This window comes from Leptodactylus fuscus, chromosome 4 (assembly GCF_031893055.1).
Source record: "Leptodactylus fuscus isolate aLepFus1 chromosome 4, aLepFus1.hap2, whole genome shotgun sequence".
NCBI classification, from domain to species: Eukaryota; Metazoa; Chordata; class Amphibia; order Anura; family Leptodactylidae; genus Leptodactylus; species Leptodactylus fuscus.
In genome coordinates, this window is record NC_134268.1 from 5073371 (window position 1) to 5093739 (window position 20369).

Here is a 20369-nt window from a genome sequence, read left to right on the forward strand (position 1 = left end):
CGGCACCTTCTCACCTTGGACTCACGACTCTGCAGCCAGTTGTTGAACAAGACATCGTAGGCATTGAAGAGGTCGCCGGAGAAGGTGTCCTTCCTCACCGTGGGGTCCGGGGCCTTGTCCAGATTAGCCAGATATTCCAGAATACTCTCACTGAAATGCTGCAGGGCTGACAGAAGACGAGAGGACACATCATAGACGGCACGTAGGCCCGAGCTGCTGAGATACGGGGCGCGGTATGGACTCTCTCACCCCAACACAATGAGGGGCAGATGTCAACTACAACACCGTATCACTACTGCCACCTAGAGGTGGAGCGAGGAACTGAATATGAAGGGGAACACATGACGAGGATTGACCGCGGGGGCCCGAGTGACGGGCAGCTACACGTCCACAGGGGCCCTAGTGCGGCTATATATATAGCTATCTATCTCCCCATCAGGGAGTATACGGAGACTCTTCAGCGCTCGCGGCACTTCCTCTGTTACTCATTCATGTACGTCGGCCTCCCTCTATTTTTGTCCCGCCACCTGTACAGCGCCCACATCACAAGAAGGAACCGAGAATGAATACCCCCCCCCCCCCCATAACCCCCACCCCCTGGGAAACCCCTCACAGAGGATCAAAGGCGCTCACATCTGGTGCTCGGTATCTGCCATATAATAAATCCCACGCCTGCCCCCAGGACTCACCGACACAGAAGACGGCCTTCATGGGGTCCTGCTTCGCCATCCCCAGCATGGGGAGCATTGTGCCCAGGATAGAGTTCAGAAATGGGACCATCCCGAATACTGAAGAGAGAAGACAAAGGTCATCAGGTGGGAAGCAACAAAGTGCGCAGGGGCCCCAGAGGTCAGGCAAGATGGAGCCCTGACAGCCCAGAGCTTCAAGACATAAAGCCATCAACCAGCAGAGAGCAAGACATGGCTAACCCCCAAATTGTACGCAAGCACTGCCCCAGCTGCTGCAGAACCTCTAAAAATACAAGGCCCAGTAACCATGACTGACAAGCAGTTCTGCAGCAGCTGAGGCACAAAGAACCCTAAATAAAGAGTCAGCCGGGAAAGCCCTGACGATGGGGAACTGCGCCACATATACCGGCCAACCGGGTTATCTGCCCCCACATGCAGATACACAAGATTCCTGGAACGTACCATTCGCCATCGAGAGGTTGGCCAACGTCTGCATGATGAAGAAATGAGGGAGGATCCCCGGCTGGAACTTGAGCAGAAGCTCCTCCATGACACTATTGATGAAACGTCTCCCGACTGCCACAAGGACGTTACTGGCCGCCTGCTGCCACTCAAATAGGATGTCCTGAGGGGCAAGAAGACCCAAAATCAGTTCAAGACAAGGAGGAGGACAGAAGACGTCTCACCCCACCGCGGAGGAGAGGACAGAAGACGTCTCACCCCACCGCGGAGGAGAGGACAGAAGACGTCTCACCCCACCGCGGAGGAGAGGACAGAAGACGTCTCACCCCACCGCGGAGGAGAGGACAGAAGACGTCTCACCCCACCGCGGAGGAGAGGACAGAAGACGTCTCACCCCACCGCGGAGGAGAGGACAGAAGACGTCTCACCCCACCGCGGAGGAGAGGACAGAAGACGTCTCACCCCACCGCGGAGGAGAGGACAGAAGACGTCTCACCCCACCGCGGAGGAGAGGACAGAAGACGTCTCACCCCACCGCGGAGGAGAGGACAGAAGACGTCTCACCCCACCGCGGAGGAGAGGACAGAAGACGTCTCACCCCACCGCGGAGGAGAGGACAGAAGACGTCTCACCCCACCGCGGAGGAGAGGACAGAAGACGTCTCACCCCACCGCGGAGGAGAGGACAGAAGACGCCTCACCCCACCGCGGAGGAGAGGACGGAAGACGCCTCACCCCACCGCGGAGGAGAGGACAGAAGACGCCTCACCCCACCGCGGAGGAGAGGACAGAAGACGTCTCACAGCACACTTACCTTAGACTTGGTCATCTCACTAGATGCCAGTAATATGGTCAGTTTCGCAGCCTCCTTGCTGAGGTTGCTCAGACTGTTCTTCACAATGGTCTCCATCGCTCTCAAGATAATAGTACGATGGCTGTAAGATAACTGAGGAGAGGCGCGAGAGTCACAACACCGGATACAGGAGCCTCACACCATATACAGTACAGACCAAAAGTTTGGACACACCTTCTCATTCTGTGAGTTTTCTGTATTTCCATGACTATGACAATTGTAGATCACACTGAAGTAAGACATGTGGGATTATAGACTTACCAAACAGTGTGACACAGCTGACAATCTGTCTTCTATTCTCGCTTCCTTTTGCTTTGATTCCTGCTTTGCACACTCTTGGCATTCTCTTGATGAGCTCCATGAGGTAGTCACCAGGAATGGTTCTCACTTCACAGGTGTGCCCTGTCAGGTGTAATAAGTGGGATTTCTTGCCTTATAAATGGGGTTGGGACCATCCGTTGTGTTGTGCAGAAGTCAGGTGGATACATAGCTGATTAGTCCTACTGAGAAGACTCTTAGAATTTGTGTTATGGCAAGAAAAAAAGCAGCTAAGTAAAGAAAAACGAGGAGTGGCCATCATTACTGTAAGAAATGAAGGTCAGTCAGTCCGAAAAATTGGGAAAACTTTGAAAGTGTCCCCTAGTGCAGTTGCAAAAATCATCAAGCGCTACAAAGAAACTGGCTGACATGAGGAAAGGAAGACCAAGAGTCACCTCTGCTGTGGAGGATGAGGACTGCCGCAGGAAAGGAAGACCAAGAGTCACCTCTGCTGCGGAGGATAAGGACCGCCCCAGGAAAGGAAGACCAAGAGTCACCTCTGCTGCGGAGGATAAGGACCGCCCCAGGAAAGGAAGACCAAGAGTCACTCCTGCTGCGGAGGATAAGTTCATCCGAGTCACCAGCCTCAGAAATCGCAGGTTACCAGCAGCTCAGATTAGAGAGCAGGTCAATGCCACACAGAGTTCTAGCAGCAGACACATCTCTACAACAACTGGTAAGAAGAGACTTTGTGCAGCCGCCGCCTTCATGGTAAAATAGCTGCTGGAAAACCACTGCTAAGGACCGGCAACAAGCAGAAGAGACCACAAGGAATGGACATTACACCAGTGGGAATCTGTGCCATGGTCTGATGAGTCCTAATGTGAGATCTTTGGTTCCAACCAGCGTGTCTTTGGTGAACGGATGGATCTACATGGCTGGTTCCCAGCGTGAAGCATGGAGGAGGAGGTGTGATGGTGGTGGGGGGGGGGGCAAGCTGGGGACACTGTTGGGGGGTTACACTGGACCAGCATGGCTACCACAGCATCTTGCAGCGGCATGCTATGCCATCCGGACAATGACCCCAAACACCTCCAGACTGTGACCAAGAAGGAGAGTGATGGGGGGCTACACCAGATGACCCGGCCTCCATAGTTTTGATGCCTTCAGTGTGATCTACAATTGTCAGTCATGGAAATACAGAAAACTGTGAGTGAGAAGGTGCGGCCAAACTATTGCTCTGTACATATATATATAAATATATATATAAATATATATATATATATATATATATATATATACACACACATACACACACACGATACATGAGCCTCACACCATATATACACCCATATTCCAATCACACCCCATACAGCGCTCTATACCTTCTCGTGCTGGCGCAGGTACATATCGCACGCCTCCAGCACCTCCTGCGGCGCCGTCTCCCCCATATAGCAGAGAGAGTTGTAGATCTGCTCTTGTACGTCGGGGTCCTTGTCCGTTGAGGCGTCCATGAGGGTGGCGGCCAGACCTGGGAGGAGATGGTATAACCCCAGTTACTCTGCCCTCCCTGATCAATATTCAGAGACCCCCCCCCCCCTCATACTGACACCCATCACCGACAGCTAGAAGACCCTGACAACATCAGTCTCTGTGGCCCCCACCCAGGACTGACTGCAGGGGCCACTGCCTCTCCCTAGGGCTGGATTCACACTCTGGGCTTTTGGCAATCCTATGGTTAATAGCGGCATCTATAAAGCTCAGGGTGCGGGGCCCGGGGGGTCTCACTACTTACGTTTTATGCTGGAGCTGGCCATGTTGTACTAGAGCTGCTGCTGATGTGGCCCCGGGGTCCTCAGTGCGGTCAGTTGTAGATGAGCAGATGACCAAGGCTTCTACTACATAGTGATGAGGCTGATAACAGAGAGCACTAGCAGCCGACCCCTCCGCACACCACAATCTCAAAGGAAAAAACTAGAGAAATATCAAACGTCTGAGCACACAGCGCCCCCTGCAGGTGAGCACCGATCAGCACCAGCGTAATCACTACTGAGGGCAGGTGTCAGTCCTCACTGCCTCTCCGTCAAACACAGAACTGGTGACTTACATCAAACAAGTGAGGTGCGCACACACGGCCTCCGGGGGGCACGCACACACACGGCCTCCGGTCCCCCGCTCTCCCTCCAGTGGTCTCACCTGTTCCTGCGGACACCCCCCTGACCTCCCTCCAGTGGTCTCACCTGTTCCTGCGGACACCCCCCTGACCTCCCTCCAGTGGTCTCACCTGTTCCTGCAGACACCCCCCTGACCTCCCTCCAGTGGTCTCACCTGTTCCTGCGGACACCCCCCTGACCTCCCTCCAGTGGTCTCACCTGTTCCTGCGGACACCCCCCTGCTCTCGTCTGTAGTCTCACCTGTTCCTGCTGACACCCCCCTGCCGTCCCCCCGTGTATGGTCTCACCTGTTCCTGCGGACACCCCCCTGTTCCCCCATGTATGGTCTCACCTGTTCCTGCGGACACCCCCCTGCTCTCTTATCTGTGGTCTCACCTGTTCCTGCTGACGCCCCCTGCCCTCCCTCCAGTGGTCTCACCTGTTCCTGCTGACACCCCCCTGCTCTCTTGTCTGTAGTCTCACCTGTTCCTGCTGACACCCCCCTGCTCTCCCGTCTGTGGTCTCACCTGTTCCTGCTGACGTCCCCTGCCCTCCCTCCAGTGGTCTCACCTGTTCCTGCTGACACCCCCCTGCTCTCTTGTCTGTAGTCTCACCTGTTCCTGCTGACACCCCCCTGCTCTCTTGTCTGTGGTCTCACCTGTTCCTGCTGACACCCCCCTGCTCTCCCGTCTGTGGTCTCACCTGTTCCTGCTGACGTCCCCTGCCCTCCCTCCAGTGGTCTCACCTGTTCCTGCTGACACCCCCCTGCTCTCTTGTCTGTAGTCTCACCTGTTCCTGCTGACACCCCCCTGCTCTCCCGTCTGAGGTCTCACCTGTTCCTGCTGACGCCCCCCTGCTCTCTTGTCTGTGGTCTCACCTGTTCCTGCTGACACCCCCCTGCTCTCCCGTCTGTGGTCTCACCTGTTCCTGCTGACACCCCCCTGCTCTCCCGTCTGAGGTCTCACCTGTTCCTGCTGACGCCCCCCTGCTCTCTTGTCTGTGGTCTCACCTGTTCCTGCTGACACCCCCCTGCTCTCCCGTCTGTGGTCTCACCTGTTCCTGCTGACACCCCCCTGCTCTCCCGTCTGTGGTCTCACCTGTTCCTGTTGACACCCCCCTGCTCTCCCGTCTGTGGTCTCACCTGTTCCTGCTGACACCCCCCTGCTCTCCCGTCTGAGGTCTCACCTGTTCCTGCTGACACCCCCCTGCTCTCCCGTCTGTGGTCTCACCTGTTCCTGCTGACACCCCCCTGCTCTCCCGTCTGAGGTCTCACCTGTTCCTGCTGACGCCCCCCTGCTCTCCCGTCTGAGGTCTCACCTGTTCCTGCTGACGCCCCCCTGCTCTCTTGTCTGTGGTCTCACCTGTTCCTGTTGACACCCCCCTGCTCTCCCGTCTGTGGTCTCACCTGTTCCTGCTGACACCCCCCTGCTCTCCCGTCTGTGGTCTCACCTGTTCCTGCTGACACCCCCCTGCTCTCCCGTCTGAGGTCTCACCTGTTCCTGCTGACACCCCCCTGCTCTCCCGTCTGTGGTCTCACCTGTTCCTGCTGACACCCCCCTGCTCTCCCGTCTGTGGTCTCACCTGTTCCTGTTGACGCCCCCCTGCTCTCCCGTCTGTGGTCTCACCTGTTCCTGCTGACGCCCCCCTGCTCTCTTGTCTGTGGTCTCACCTGTTCCTGCTGACACCCCCCTGCTCTCTTGTCTGTGGTCTCACCTGTTCCTGCTGACACCCCCCTGCTCTCTTGTCTGTGGTCTCACCTGTTCCTGCGGACGCCCCCCTGCTCTCCCGTCTGTGGTCTCACCTGTTCCTGCTGACGCCCCCCTGCTCTCCCGTCTGTGGTCTCACCTGTTCCTGCTGACAGCCCCCTGCTCTCCCGTCTGTGGTCTCACCTGTTCCTGCTGACACCCCCCTGCTCTCCCGTCTGTGGTCTCACCTGTTCCTGCTGACACCCCCCTGCTCTCCCGTCTGTAGTCTCACCTGTTCCTGCTGACACCCCCCTGCTCTCCCGTCTGTGGTCTCACCTGTTCCTGCTGACACCCCCCTGCTCTCCCGTCTGTGGTCTCACCTGTTCCTGCTGACACCCCCCTGCTCTCTTGTCTGTGGTCTCACCTGTTCCTGCTGACACCCCCCTGCTCTCTTGTCTGTGGTCTCACCTGTTCCTGCTGACACCCCCCTGCTCTCTTGTCTGTGGTCTCACCTGTTCCTGCTGACACCCCCCTGCTCTCTTGTCTGTGGTCTCACCTGTTCCTGCGGACGCCCCCCTGCTCTCCCGTCTGTGGTCTCACCTGTTCCTGCTGACGCCCCCCTGCTCTCTTGTCTGTAGTCTCACCTGTTCCTGCTGACACCCCCCTGCTCTCCCGTCTGTGGTCTCACCTGTTCCTGCTGACACCCCCCTGCTCTCCCGTCTGTGGTCTCACCTGTTCCTGCTGACACCCCCCTGCTCTCCCGTCTGTGGTCTCACCTGTTCCTGCTGACACCCCCCTGCTCTCCCGTCTGTGGTCTCACCTGTTCCTGTTGACACCCCCCTGCTCTCCCGTCTGTGGTCTCACCTGTTCCTGTTGACACCCCCCTGCTCTCCCGTCTGTGGTCTCACCTGTTCCTGCTGACACCCCCCTGCTCTCCCGTCTGAGGTCTCACCTGTTCCTGCTGACACCCCCCTGCTCTCCCGTCTGTGGTCTCACCTGTTCCTGCTGACACCCCCCTGCTCTCCCGTCTGTGGTCTCACCTGTTCCTGCTGACACCCCCCTGCTCTCTTGTCTGTGGTCTCACCTGTTCCTGCTGACACCCCCCTGCTCTCTTGTCTGTGGTCTCACCTGTTCCTGCGGACGCCCCCCTGCTCTCCCGTCTGTGGTCTCACCTGTTCCTGCTGACGCCCCCCTGCTCTCTTGTCTGTGGTCTCACCTGTTCCTGCTGACACCCCCCTGCTCTCCCGTCTGTGGTCTCACCTGTTCCTGCTGACACCCCCCTGCTCTCCCGTCTGTGGTCTCACCTGTTCCTGTTGACACCCCCCTGCTCTCCCGTCTGTGGTCTCACCTGTTCCTGCTGACACCCCCCTGCTCTCCCGTCTGAGGTCTCACCTGTTCCTGCTGACACCCCCCTGCTCTCTTGTCTGTGGTCTCACCTGTTCCTGCTGACACCCCCCTGCTCTCCCGTCTGTGGTCTCACCTGTTCCTGCTGACACCCCCCTGCTCTCCCGTCTGTAGTCTCACCTGTTCCTGCTGACAGCCGCTCTCCTGCAGCCTCCGGCTCCAGTCACATGAACCTCCAGGTCTGTTGCTAATTGGCTGACAAGTATTAGTGGGCGTGGCCTCGGGGAACATGACCAGAGCACGAGACAGCTCCTGAGGCGGTGTGTTTATTAAGAGCACGTGATCTCCGCCCTCATGACTTCCAGTCTGTCATTGTGTCGCCTCTGAGGAGGACGGCGGCGGCCATGTTTCTGGTAGGCTTGGTATCACAGTACCTGCCCTGTTATGGTCTCCTCACGTCTAGAGGGGAGGACGAGGAGCGGGGAATTACACGGGTGCTTTGCTCTGTTCATCTGTTCCTCTGCTAATAAAGTTGTACTATTTTGGCGCAGGCGCAGAGTAGCCGAGGCCTGGTGCTAGTGTGAAGCCACGGTGTGGAGTAATTTCCGGGATGAGGGTGCCGGGGGTGCGGAGGAGGCCGGAGGGCAGGTGAGTGAAGCCGCAGCTAGGCCTGTCATGTCGGGGGCTCAGTGTGTACAGGGCTACAGCTCAACGGGCAATGGGGATAAAGGGCGGAAGTACAGCAAACCGTTACTGGGCGGGGTCTACAGTGGTGTGACGACTAATCTGGGGCGGGGCTTGTAGGTAAGTAAAGACTGGGTGTGGCATCTGCAATGGAGAATGCCTGTGTGGGGGCGGGGTTTATTGTGGAGTTTGGGCTGAGCGGGGGTGGGGTTTACCATGGAGTTTGGACTGAGCGGGGGTGGGGTTTACCATGGAGTTTGGACTGAGCGGGGGTGGGGTTTACCATGGAGTTTGGGCTGAGCGGGGGTGGGGTTTACCATGGAGTTTGGGCTGAGCGGGGGTGGGGTTTACCATGGAGTTTGGTCTGTGGGGGGGCGGGGTTTATAGTGTGGATGGGGTTTATAATGGGGTGAGGTCTGTAGTAGGGGCGGGGGTTTATTGTGTGGATGGGGTGAGGTTTGTAGTGGGGTGGGGTTTATTGTGGAGTTTGGGCTGAGTGGGGGCGGGGTTTACCATGGAGTTTGGGCTGAGTGGGGGCGGGGTTTATAGTGTGGATGGGGTGAGGTTTGTAGTGGGGGCGGGGTTTACAGTGGGGCGGGTTTGCTCTGACATTGGTTTTGTCCTCTGTTACAGGTTTCCCCCTTCAGTCCGCTCAGACCCTTCCTGCACCAAAAGGAGGTTTCAAGAGGAAGACGAGTGAGTGACAGAGGGATCTTACACCTATAGATCTTATACATAACATAGAAAAACCGCACAATACTAAGAAGTATATAAATGTATTACTAATAACACAAAGGGCACAGAGACAAAAAATTGCTGCATATAAAATGGGGAGAGAATTAGGGAAGTCCCACCGGGTGCCCGAAATAACCTCATGTATGGAACACGTATATGTGACCATTCACTATATAGATACAGTATATATGTGACCATCCTCTATATAGATACAGTATATATGTGACCATCCTCTATATAGATACAGTATATATGTGACCATTCACTATATAGATACAGTATATATGTGACCATTCACTATATAGATACAGTATATATGTGACCATTCACTATATAGATACAGTATATATGTGACCATTCACTATATAGATACAGTATATATGTGACCATCCTCTATATAGATACAGTATATATGTGACCATCCTCTATATAGATACAGTATATATGTGACCATCCTCTATATAGATACAGTATATATGTGACATCCTCTATATAGATACAGTATATATGTGACCATTCACTATATAGATACAGTATATATGTGACCATCCTCTATATAGATACAGAATATATGTGACCAGCCACTATATATATATACACTACCGTTCTAAAGTTTGGGGTCTCCCGGATAATTCAGTGTTCCCCACTCTTATTTATTACATGAGTTGCAGAATGAATAGAAAATCTCGTCCGGACAAGGTTAGAAATAATAATTTTCTCATCGCACTTCGCTCCATTTGCAGCAGTTCCGGCCTTGCTGACCTTTGGCCTTCTCGCTGGTAATTTGCTGAGGTCATCTGGAGACATTTCCCCTCCCCCGATGCTTCCAGAAGCCCCGCCCACACATTGGATTGGCTTGATGGGCACTTTTTGCTCCCACAACAGCTCCATGGGGCTGAGATCTGGTGACAGCGCCAGCCCCCCATTACAGATAGAATACCAGCTGCCGGCCCCCCCCCCCCATTACAGATAGAATACCAGCTGCCGGCCCCCCCCCCCCATTACAGATAGAATACCAGCTGCCGGCCCCCCCCCCCATTACAGATAGAATACCAGCTGCCGGCCCCCCCCCCATTACAGATAGAATACCAGCTGTCCCCCCCCCCATTACAGATAGAATACCAGCTGTCCCCCCCCCATTACAGATAGAATACCAGCTGCCCCCCCCCATTACAGATAGAATACCAGCTGCCCCCCCCCCCATTACAGATAGAATACCAGCTGCCGGCCCCCCCCCCCCATTACAGATAGAATACCAGCTGCCGGCCCCCCCCCCATTACAGATAGAATACCAGCTGTCCCCCCCCCATTACAGATAGAATACCAGCTGTCCCCCCCCCATTACAGATAGAATACCAGCTGGCCCCCCCCCCCATTACAGATAGAATACCAGCTGCCCCCCCCCATTACAGATAGAATACCAGCTGCCCCCCCCCATTACAGATAGAATACCAGCTGCCCCCCCCCATTACAGATAGAATACCAGCTGCCCCCCCCCCCATTACAGATAGAATACCAGCTGCCCCCCCCCCATTACAGATAGAATACCAGCTGCCCCCCCCCATTACAGATAGAATACCAGCTGCCCCCCCCCATTACAGATAGAATACCAGCTGCCCCCCCCCACATTACAGAGAGAATACCAGCTGCCCCCCCCCCATTACAGAGAGAATACCAGCTGCCCCCCCCCATTACAGAGAGAATACCAGCTGCCCCCCCCCCATTACAGAGAGAATACCAGCTGCCCCCCCCCATTACAGATAGAATACCAGCTGCCCCCCCCCATTACAGATAGAATACCAGCTGCCCCCCCCCCATTACAGATAGAATACCAGCTGCCCCCCCCCCATTACAGATAGAATACCAGCTGCCCCCCCCATTACAGAGAGAGTACCAGCTGCCCCCCCCCCATTACAGATAGAATACCAGCTGCCCCCCCCCATTACAGATAGAATACCAGCTGCCCCCCCCCCATTACAGATAGAATACCAGCTGCCCCCCCCCATTACAGATAGAATACCAGCTGCCCCCCCATTACAGATAGAATACCAGCTGCCCCCCCCCCCATTACAGATAGAATACCAGCTGCCCCCCCCCATTACAGATAGAATACCAGCTGCCCCCCCCCATTACAGATAGAATACCAGCTGCCCCCCCCATTACAGATAGAATACCAGCTGCCCCCCCCATTACAGATAGAATACCAGCTGCCCCCCCCCATTACAGATAGAATACCAGCTGCCCCCCCCCCCCCATTACAGATAGAATACCAGCTGCCCCCCCCCCATTACAGATAGAATACCAGCTGCCCCCCCCCATTACAGATAGAATACCAGCTGCCCCCCCCCATTACAGATAGAATACCAGCTGCCCCCCCCCCCATTACAGATAGAATACCAGCTGCCCCCCCCCCCATTACAGATAGAATACCAGCTGCCCCCTCCCATTACAGAGAGAATACCAGCTGCCCCCCCCATTACAGATAGAATACCAGCTGCCCCCCCCCATTACAGATAGAATACCAGCTGCCCCCCCCCCATTACAGATAGAATACCAGCTGCCCCCCCCCATTACAGATAGAATACCAGCTGCCCCCCCCCCCATTACAGATAGAATACCAGCTGCCCCCCCCCCATTACAGATAGAATACCAGCTGCCCCCCCCCCCCATTACAGATAGAATACCAGCTGCCCCCCCCCCCCCATTACAGATAGAATACCAGCTGCCCCCCCCCCATTACAGATAGAATACCAGCTGCCCCCCCCCCCCCCATTACAGATAGAATACCAGCTGCTGCTTCTCCCCTAAATACTTCTTGTATTATTTGGAGGGGGCTTTGCGTCATTGTCCTGGTGTAGGATGAAATTGGCTCCAATCAGGCGCCCCCCACAGGGTATGACATGGCGGTGCAGAATGGAGTGATAGCCTTCCTTATTCCCAATCTCCTTTACCAGCCCATCCCCTGCCCTCCACTATTGGCCGATGGCCTCAGGCTCTTCCAGCATCTTCTCAGTTCTTCTGTGTGACCCAAACACCTCAGACTTGGATTCGTCCGTCCACAAGACTTCTTTCCAATCTTCTGTCCAATGTCTGTGTCTTTTGCCCATAGTAATCTTTCCCTTTATTAGCCAGTCTCAGATTTGGCGTTTTCTTTGCCCCTCTGCCCTGAAGGCCGGCACCCCGGAGTCGCCTCCTCACTGTAGACGCTGACACTGGCGTTCTGCGGGTCCTATGTAATGAAGCTGCCAGTTGAGGACCTGTGAGGAGACGATTTCTCAGACTAGAGCCTGTAATGTCCTTGTCTTGTGGCTCAGTTGTGCGGCGCGGCCTCGCACTTCTCTTCCTACTCTGGTTACGGCCTGTTTGTCCTCTGTAGGGAGTAGTGCACACCCTTGTAGGAAATCTGCAGTTTCTTAGCAATTTCTCACATGGAATAGCCGTCATTTCTAAGAAGAAGAATAGACTGTCGCGTTTCATATGAAAGTTCTCTTTTTCTGGCCATTTAATGGAAACCACAAATGTAATGCCGCAGATTGTCCGGTCAGTTTTATGGCTTCTCTAAGCAGCAGAATGTTCTCGGCTGTACTAACAGACTTGTACAAGGTTCTCTAACCATCCATTACCTTCTTACACAGTCACCAAACACCATGGACCACTAGAGCCCTGGGGAGATGGCTGCTGGGAATGGTCAGATATACCGCCATGTAGATATTGTATAACCAGACGTCACTGACCCCAGTAACAATGTATAGAGGGGAGGTCCGAGTCACTGACCCCAGTAACAATGTATAGAGGGGAGGTCCGAGTCATTGACCCCAGTAACAATGTATAGGGGGGAGTTCTGAGTCACTGACCCCAGTAACAATGTATAGGGGGGAGGTCTGAGTCACTGACCCCAGTAACAATGTATAGAGGGGAGGTCTGAGTCACTGACCCCAGTAACAATGTATAGAGGGGAGGTCTGAGTCACTGACCCCAGTAACAATGTATAGAGGAGAGGTCCGAGTCACTGACCCCAGTAACAATGTATAGAGGGGAGGTCTGAGTCACTGACCCCAGTAACAATGTATAGAGGGGAGGTCTGAGTCACTGACCCCAGTAACAATGTATAGAGGAGAGGTCCGAGTCACTGACCCCAGTAACAATGTATAGAGGGGAGGTCCGAGTCACTGACCCCAGTAACAATGTATAGAGGGGAGGTCCGAGTCACTTACCCCAGTAACAATGTATAGAGGGGAGGTCTGAGTCACTGACCCCAGTAACAATGTATAGAGGGGAGGTCTGAGTCACTGACCCCAGTAACAATGTATAGAGGGGGGGTCCGAGTCACTGACCCCAGTAACAATGTATAGAGGGGAGGTCCGAGTCACTGACCCCAGTAACAATGTATAGAGGGGAGGTCTGAGTCACTGACCCCAGTAACAATGTATAGAGGGGAGGTCTGAGTCACTGACCCCAGTAACAATGTATAGGGGGGAGGTCTGAGTCACTGACCCCAGTAACAATGTATAGAGGGGAGGTCTGAGTCACTGACCCCAGTAACAATGTATAGAGGGGAGGTCTGAGTCACTGACCCCAGTAACAATGTATAGAGGGGAGGTCTGAGTCACTGACCCCAGTAACAATGTATAGAGGGGAGGTCTGAGTCACTGACCCCAGTAACAATGTATAGGGGGGAGGTCTGAGTCACTGACCCCAGTAACAATGTATAGAGGGGAGGTCTGAGTCACTGACCCCAGTAACAATGTATAGAGGGGAGGTCCGAGTCACTGACCCCAGTAACAATGTATAGAGGGGAGGTCCGAGTCACTTACCCCAGTAACAATGTATAGAGGGGAGGTCTGAGTCTCTTACCCCAGTAACAATGTATAGAGGGGAGGTCTGAGTCACTGACCCCAGTAACAATGTATAGAGGGGAGGTCCGAGTCACTGACCCCAGTAACAATGTATAGAGGGGAGGTCTGAGTCACTGACCCCAGTAACGATGTATAGAGGGGAGGTCCGAGTCACTGACCCCAGTAACGATGTATAGAGGGGAGGTCCGAGTCATTGACCCCAGTAACGATGTATAGAGGAGAGGTCCGAGTCACTGACCCCAGTAACGATGTATAGAGGAGAGGTCCGAGTCATTGACCCCAGTAACGATGTATAGAGGAGAGGTCCGAGTCACTGACCCCAGTAACAATGTATAGAGGGGAGGTCCGAGTCACTGACCCCAGTAACGATGTATAGAGGGGAGGTCTGAGTCACTGACCCCAGTAACAATGTATAGAGGGGAGGTCTGAGTCACTGACCCCAGTAACAATGTATAGGGGGGAGGTCTGAGTCACTGACCCCAGTAACAATGTATAGAGGGGAGGTCCGAGTCACTGACCCCAGTAACAATGTATAGAGGGGAGGTCTGAGTCACTGACTCCAGTAACAATGTATAGAGGGGAGGTCTGAGTCACTTACCCCAGTAACAATGTATAGAGGAGAGGTCTGAGTCACTGACCCCAGTAACAATGTATAGAAGGGAGGTCTGAGTCACTGACCCCAGTAACAATGTATAGAGGGGAGGTCCGAGTCACTGACCCCAGTAACAATGTATAGAGGGGAGGTCTGAGTCATTGACCCCAGTAACAATCAAACAAACTCATCTTCCTATTAGTTGGTGGCCGCTATATGGAGAGTTGGGTTGGGGTGGGTGGTTTGGGGTATAACAGTCCATGGGGTCTCATCTTCCTCTTAGTTGGTGACCGCTATATGGGGAGGTGGGGTTGGGCAGGTGGTTTGGGGTATAACAGTCCGTGGAGTCTCATCTTCCTCTTAGTTGGTGGCTGCTATATGGGGAGGTGGGGCGGGTGGTTTGGGGTATAACAGTCCATGGGGTCTCATCTTCCTCTTAGTTGGTGGCCGCTATATGGGGAGGTGGGGTGGGTGGTTTGGGGTATAACAGTCTGTGGGGTCTCGTCTTCCTCTTAGTTGGTGGCCGCTATATGGGGAGGTGGGGTGGGTGGTTTGGGGTATAACAGTCCGTGGAGTCTCATCTTCCTCTGGTTTGGTGACAGCTGGACACGTATTGGGCAGCGATCTCCACAGTGGCCTCTTCTTCTCCCAGTAGGATGTAGAGTTTCCTCTTCTCGTCTGGGATGTGGGCGGAGAGTCTTTGGTAGTAGGCGGCCCTCCAATTTCATATTGGATATTTCCGGCCAGGCCACCGAGCATGTCACCTCTGGCCCCTCCCCTTTGTATACACAGATCACTGAGGTGGATTGATAACCCGAACATAAACAAAACATTCACTAAAGATCTATATGTGACTTATGTGATTACGTAATAATACATACACAATCATGTGAGAATATCCTAACCCACTATACACATCATTAATGGAAAGAACCCGGTGTTATGTGCTGTATGTGCGTGCTGCCGGGCACCTTACCAATTGTAACACTTATACTCACCTCTCCTGGGCTTCCAACACTGTGGAGCATAGTGTACTGTGTGTGGAGCATATTATACTGTGTGTATCACTGTGGAGCATATTATACTGTGTGTATCACTGTGGAGCATATTATACTGTGTGTATCACTGTGGAGCATATTATACTGTGTGTGGAGCATATAATACTGTGTGTATCACTGTGGAGCATATACTGTATGTGGAGCATATAATACTGTGTGTATCACTGTGGAGCATATAATACTGTGTGTATCACTGTGGAGCATATAATACTGTGTGTATCACTGTGGAGCATATTATACTGTGTGGGGGCCACTGTGGAGCATATAATACTGTGTATATCACTGGGGAGCATATAATACTGTGTGTATCACTGTGGAGCATATAATACTGTGTGCGGAGCATATTACACTGTGTGGGGGCCACTGTGGAGCATATAATACTGTGTGTGGAGCATATTATACTGTGTGTATATCACTGTGGAGCATACAATACTGTGTGTGGAGCATATTATACTGTGTGTATCACTGTGGAGCATATAATATTGTGTGTATCACTGTGGAGCATATAATACTGTGTATCACTGTGGAGCATATAATACTGTGTGTATCACTGTGGAGCATATAATACTGTGTGTGTATCACTGTGGAGCGTATAATACTGTGTGTATCACTGTGGAGCATATAATACTGTGTGCGGAGCATATTATACTGTGTGTGGAGCATATTATACTGTGTGTATCACTGTGGAGCATATTATACTGTGTGTATCACTGTGGAGCATATAATACTGTGTGTATCACTGTGGAGCGTATAATACTGTGTGTATCACTGTGGAGCGTATAATACTGTGTGTATCACTGTGGAGTGTATAATACTGTGTTTATCACTATGGAGCATATACTGTGTTTGGAGCATATTATACTGTGTGTGGAGCATATTATACTGTGTGTGGAGCATATTATACTGTATCACTGTGGAGCATATTATACTGTGTGTATCACTGTGGAGCGTATAATACTGTGTGTATCTTTGTGGAGCATATAATACTGTGTATGTATCACTGTGGAGCATATAATACTGTGTGTATCTTTGTGGAGCATATAATACTGTGTGTATCACTGTGGAGCGTATAATTCTGTGTGCGGAGCATATTACACTGTGTGGGGGCCACTGTGGAGCATAGTATACTGTAATGCCCCATTCACACGACATACTGTGGACCACAATTCATTTTAATGGGGCCTTGTTTTGTTTTTGTTTGTGGTCCCTCATTATATGGACCCACAGACATGGCTGCGTTGCTGTGACTGGGGCCTTCTTAAGTTTTTCTGTTAAGACAATAGCTGTTGATTTTTTTTTCTAAAATAAAACCTCAGTATTAAAGGGATTCTAATCATAAAAAAAATCAATTATTAACTAAAATCACGTTGGCGCAGTCTTTGGAGACGTCTTCTCGTCTTCTCTTACCTTTATTTTTCAGGTCTGTGCCGCCAGTTTGAGGTCTTTCTTCTTTCTTCATTCTATAAGTTGGTCTTCAGAAAGCAGGAAGGGACGCGTCAAGGATGTCCGCTGTCCCCGCTACTATTCACATTGTGTATTGAGCCTTTAGCATCTCGGATCTGCTCTAACCCCAACATTTCTGGAGTGAAGGTCAAAGGCCGAGAATTTAAAATGAGCCTCTTTGCGGATGATGTTCTTTTGACCCTCACTACTCCCCATACATCTCTTCCTAACCTCCTTGGCGAATCGTATGGCGCTCTCTCTGGCTACGAGGTAAATCCTGCCAAGATCCCTAATCCCTCTGAATATCCCCGATGCAACTTTGTGCCTCCTGCAGTCTAACTTTGACTTTCAGTGGCGTACTCCCTCCCTCCCTCCGTTATTTGGGGATTCATTTTTCCCCATCCTATTCCACTCTTTACTCCGCTAACTATCCCCGTGCGTATGGGGAAGTACGCTCCCTTTTAGATAAATGGCGCCCCCTCTGTATCTCCCTCATTGCCATCTCGCCGTATTAATGCTGTCAAAATGACCCTTCTTCTGAAACTCTTGTAATTTTTTGAGACTCTTCCCTTGGCAGTTCCGTGATCGGCGTTGCGTGCTCTCCAGAAGGTGATTTTCCAGTGTATATGGAATGGCAAGCGTCATCGTATTCCCCGCTCCGTGATGCTCTCTGAGGGGGGCTGGCACTCCCACATAACCTGCACTATTATTGGGCCTCCCATTTACGTTGCATTCCGTTTTGGGCTGCATCACGTGCCTACACAAAGTGGGTAGAGATTGGAAAACTTTGGCTAGCTCTGGCCCATCCTAATGCATTCCTGTGGTCTCGCTCACCCCCCCCCCCTTTGGGGCCTATTTGTTTCACATGAGCTCTGTGGCTCTTGTGTTCAATACTTTTTCCATTGGTGTCCCCGCGCTCTTCCATGGTTTCCTTTCTGTATAACCCGCTCCTCCCTGAGGGACTCGAAACGGCAATGGTGCGTCCTTGGAGTGCGCGTGGTCGTTCATGTAGCAGATTTCATTGACCCGTTGACTTTGGAGCTCAGGCCCTCTGATTATTTGACCTCCACCTTGCTGATTCCGGCTTCGGAGTGGTTTCATTACCACCAGATTGCTCATTTTATCTCTTCCCCATTCCATACCTACTGACGTCGAGAGGATTTGGTGAGCGGGTACCTCTACCGCCGCCTTGATTTCATCTATATATAGGCTTCTCTCCTGAGGGGAATACCCCTATTTCTCACAAGCACATGGATAACTGGTCAGAGACGTTAAACAGGCAGATTTTGCCCGGTCAGTGGCACTGGTATCACTCAGACACTGGTATCACTCAGACACTGGTATCACTCATGCACTGGTATCACTCAGACACTGGTATCACTCAGGCACTGGTATCACTCAGGCACTGGTATCACTCAGGCACTGGTATCACTCAGGCACTGGTATCACTCATGCACTGGTATCACTCAGACACTGGTATCACTCAGGCACTGGTATCACTCAGGCACTGGTATCACTCAGGCACTGGTATCACTCAGGCACTGGTATCACTCAGACACTGGTATCACTCAGACACTGGTATCACTCAGGCACTGGTATCACTCAGACACTGGTATCACTCAGACACTGGTATCACTCATGCACTGGTATCACTCAGACACTGGTATCACTCAGGCACTGGTATCACTCAGGCACTGGTATCACTCAGGCACTGGTATCACTCAGGCACTGGTATCACTCATGCACTGGTATCACTCAGACACTGGTATCACTCAGGCACTGGTATCACTCAGGCACTGGTATCACTCAGGCACTGGTATCACTCAGGCACTGGTATCACTCAGACACTGGTATCACTCAGACACTGGTATCACTCAGGCACTGGTATCACTCAGACACTGGTATCACTCAGACACTGGTATCACTCAGGCACTGGTATCACTCATGCACTGGTATCACTCAGACACTGGTATCACTCAGACACTGGTATCACTCAGGCACTGGTATCACTCAGGCACTGGTATCACTCAGACACTGGTATCACTCAGACACTGGTATCACTCAGGCACTGGTATCACTCATGCACTGGTATCACTCAGACACTGGTATCACTCAGGCACTGGTATCACTCAGGCACTGGTATCACTCATGCACTGGTATCACTCAGGCACTGGTATCACTCAGGCACTGGTATCACTCATGCACTGGTATCATACCCCTGCCCTGCTCCATTCCCTTAGCCCTAGTGTTTCTGCCCTCTGCTGGCGCTGCCGGTCAAGTGTAGGTACATCATGCCATATCTTTTGGGATTGTGCCTTTACCCGTCCCTTTTGGCTGGAGGTTCGGTCCCTTACCAATGCTCTTTTTATCCAGGGAGTCCCACTTGACCCGCTTATTTACTTACCTAATCTTCCTCCTAAGCATCTGGATAAACAGACTTGTAAATTGTTTTTATACATTCGCACCGCAGCCAAAATGCTCATAGCCCTCCACTGGAAGAGGTGCTCTCCACCCTCGGAAGCGGACCTTATTGTAGAATTAAAGGGGTATTCCCACGTCACATACTCACCAGTCTTCACTGCTGTAAAATCTTCTTTCTTCCTGGTTTCTTGCATCATTTGGTGGGCGGGGTTTCACATGCAACCTGCCATTTAGCTCCGCCCCCAAATTAGTGTAGCTCCGCCCACCCATATTGGACTATGAAGTACAGGCAGGAGCAACTCCATTCTGTGTTACATACAGAGACTGCCTGTCTCTGCCATAATGAACACAACTGAATTAGCTAACCTGATAACTGGGAGAACAGAAGAAATGAAAGCAGCTCCTCTCCCCTATCTGATAGCAGGGAGCTAGGTCACATGGTGCAGACACAGGAATAGCTAGATACACAGGCTCGCTCCCTGCACTTAGCCCCTCCTCCCACCCCCCTGAGAGCAGCAGATACATCACTTGACTCATGAGCAGATAAGTCAGGGCTGTGTCAACAATGAAGTGAATAAACTAAGATAGTGGAGAAACAAAGTAGTTCTGCTGAAGCAGTGTATTTAGGAAAAGTCTTACATCCACATTAACCAGCAGTATAGATAGGAGCCTTGTGATGGGACAACCCCTTTAAGGATATTGGCAGTCTGGAGTACGTAATGGCATCTCTTAATCATACTATGGAGGCTTTCCAGGCCCTCTGGTCGCCCTATTACTGTGCACTACGTGGTTTCTGACCCCTCCCCCTCTAATGTTTTTTATTCTGGCATACCGCTGTTTTTTTCTGTTTTTTTTTTTACTTTATTTGAAAAAACATTTAATAAAAATTACAGTTTAAAAAAAGAAGAAATCACCGGGGGCCGTTCCCCTTACCCAAAGCAGAGGCCCCTCATGGGTACCAGCGCCGCCACGTCTCCTCCTCTCCTTACACACGACCACCACAAAATGGCGACCGAGCACGGACAATGGGCTGTTCCTTCCGCCATTGTGCGGTGGTCTCGTGGAGGAGACGTGTCAGGGGCAGCAGAGAGCGGCGGCGCTGGAATGGATGACAACGCTGAGCTGTGAATACAATCA

At 52.4% G+C, this 20369-nt stretch overlaps 1 protein-coding gene across 4 annotated transcripts in view; it reads right to left on the reverse strand.

The window, feature by feature from the left end:
- Positions 1-7973, reverse strand: part of MROH1 (maestro heat like repeat family member 1) — a 50445-nt gene extending 42472 nt beyond the window's left edge. For 2 of the 4 annotated variants that reach the window (XM_075270018.1, XM_075270015.1), the window contains exons 1-7: positions 7624-7973; positions 4057-4235; positions 3647-3792; positions 1965-2096; positions 1152-1314; positions 690-788; positions 15-166 (exon numbers count right to left, since the gene is read on the reverse strand). In XM_075270018.1, coding sequence (XP_075126119.1) covers positions 15-166; positions 690-788; positions 1152-1314; positions 1965-2096; positions 3647-3792; positions 4057-4078 — 714 coding nt within the window. In that variant the 5' untranslated portion in view covers positions 4079-4235; positions 7624-7973. Of the gene's footprint in view, positions 1-14; positions 167-689; positions 789-1151; positions 1315-1964; positions 2097-3646; positions 3793-4056; positions 4236-4368; positions 4387-6259; positions 6277-7623 lie in introns of those variants that run through there. The other 2 variants (XM_075270016.1, XM_075270017.1) reach the window with 2 other exon arrangements.
- Positions 7974-20369: the final 12396 nt, after the last annotated feature.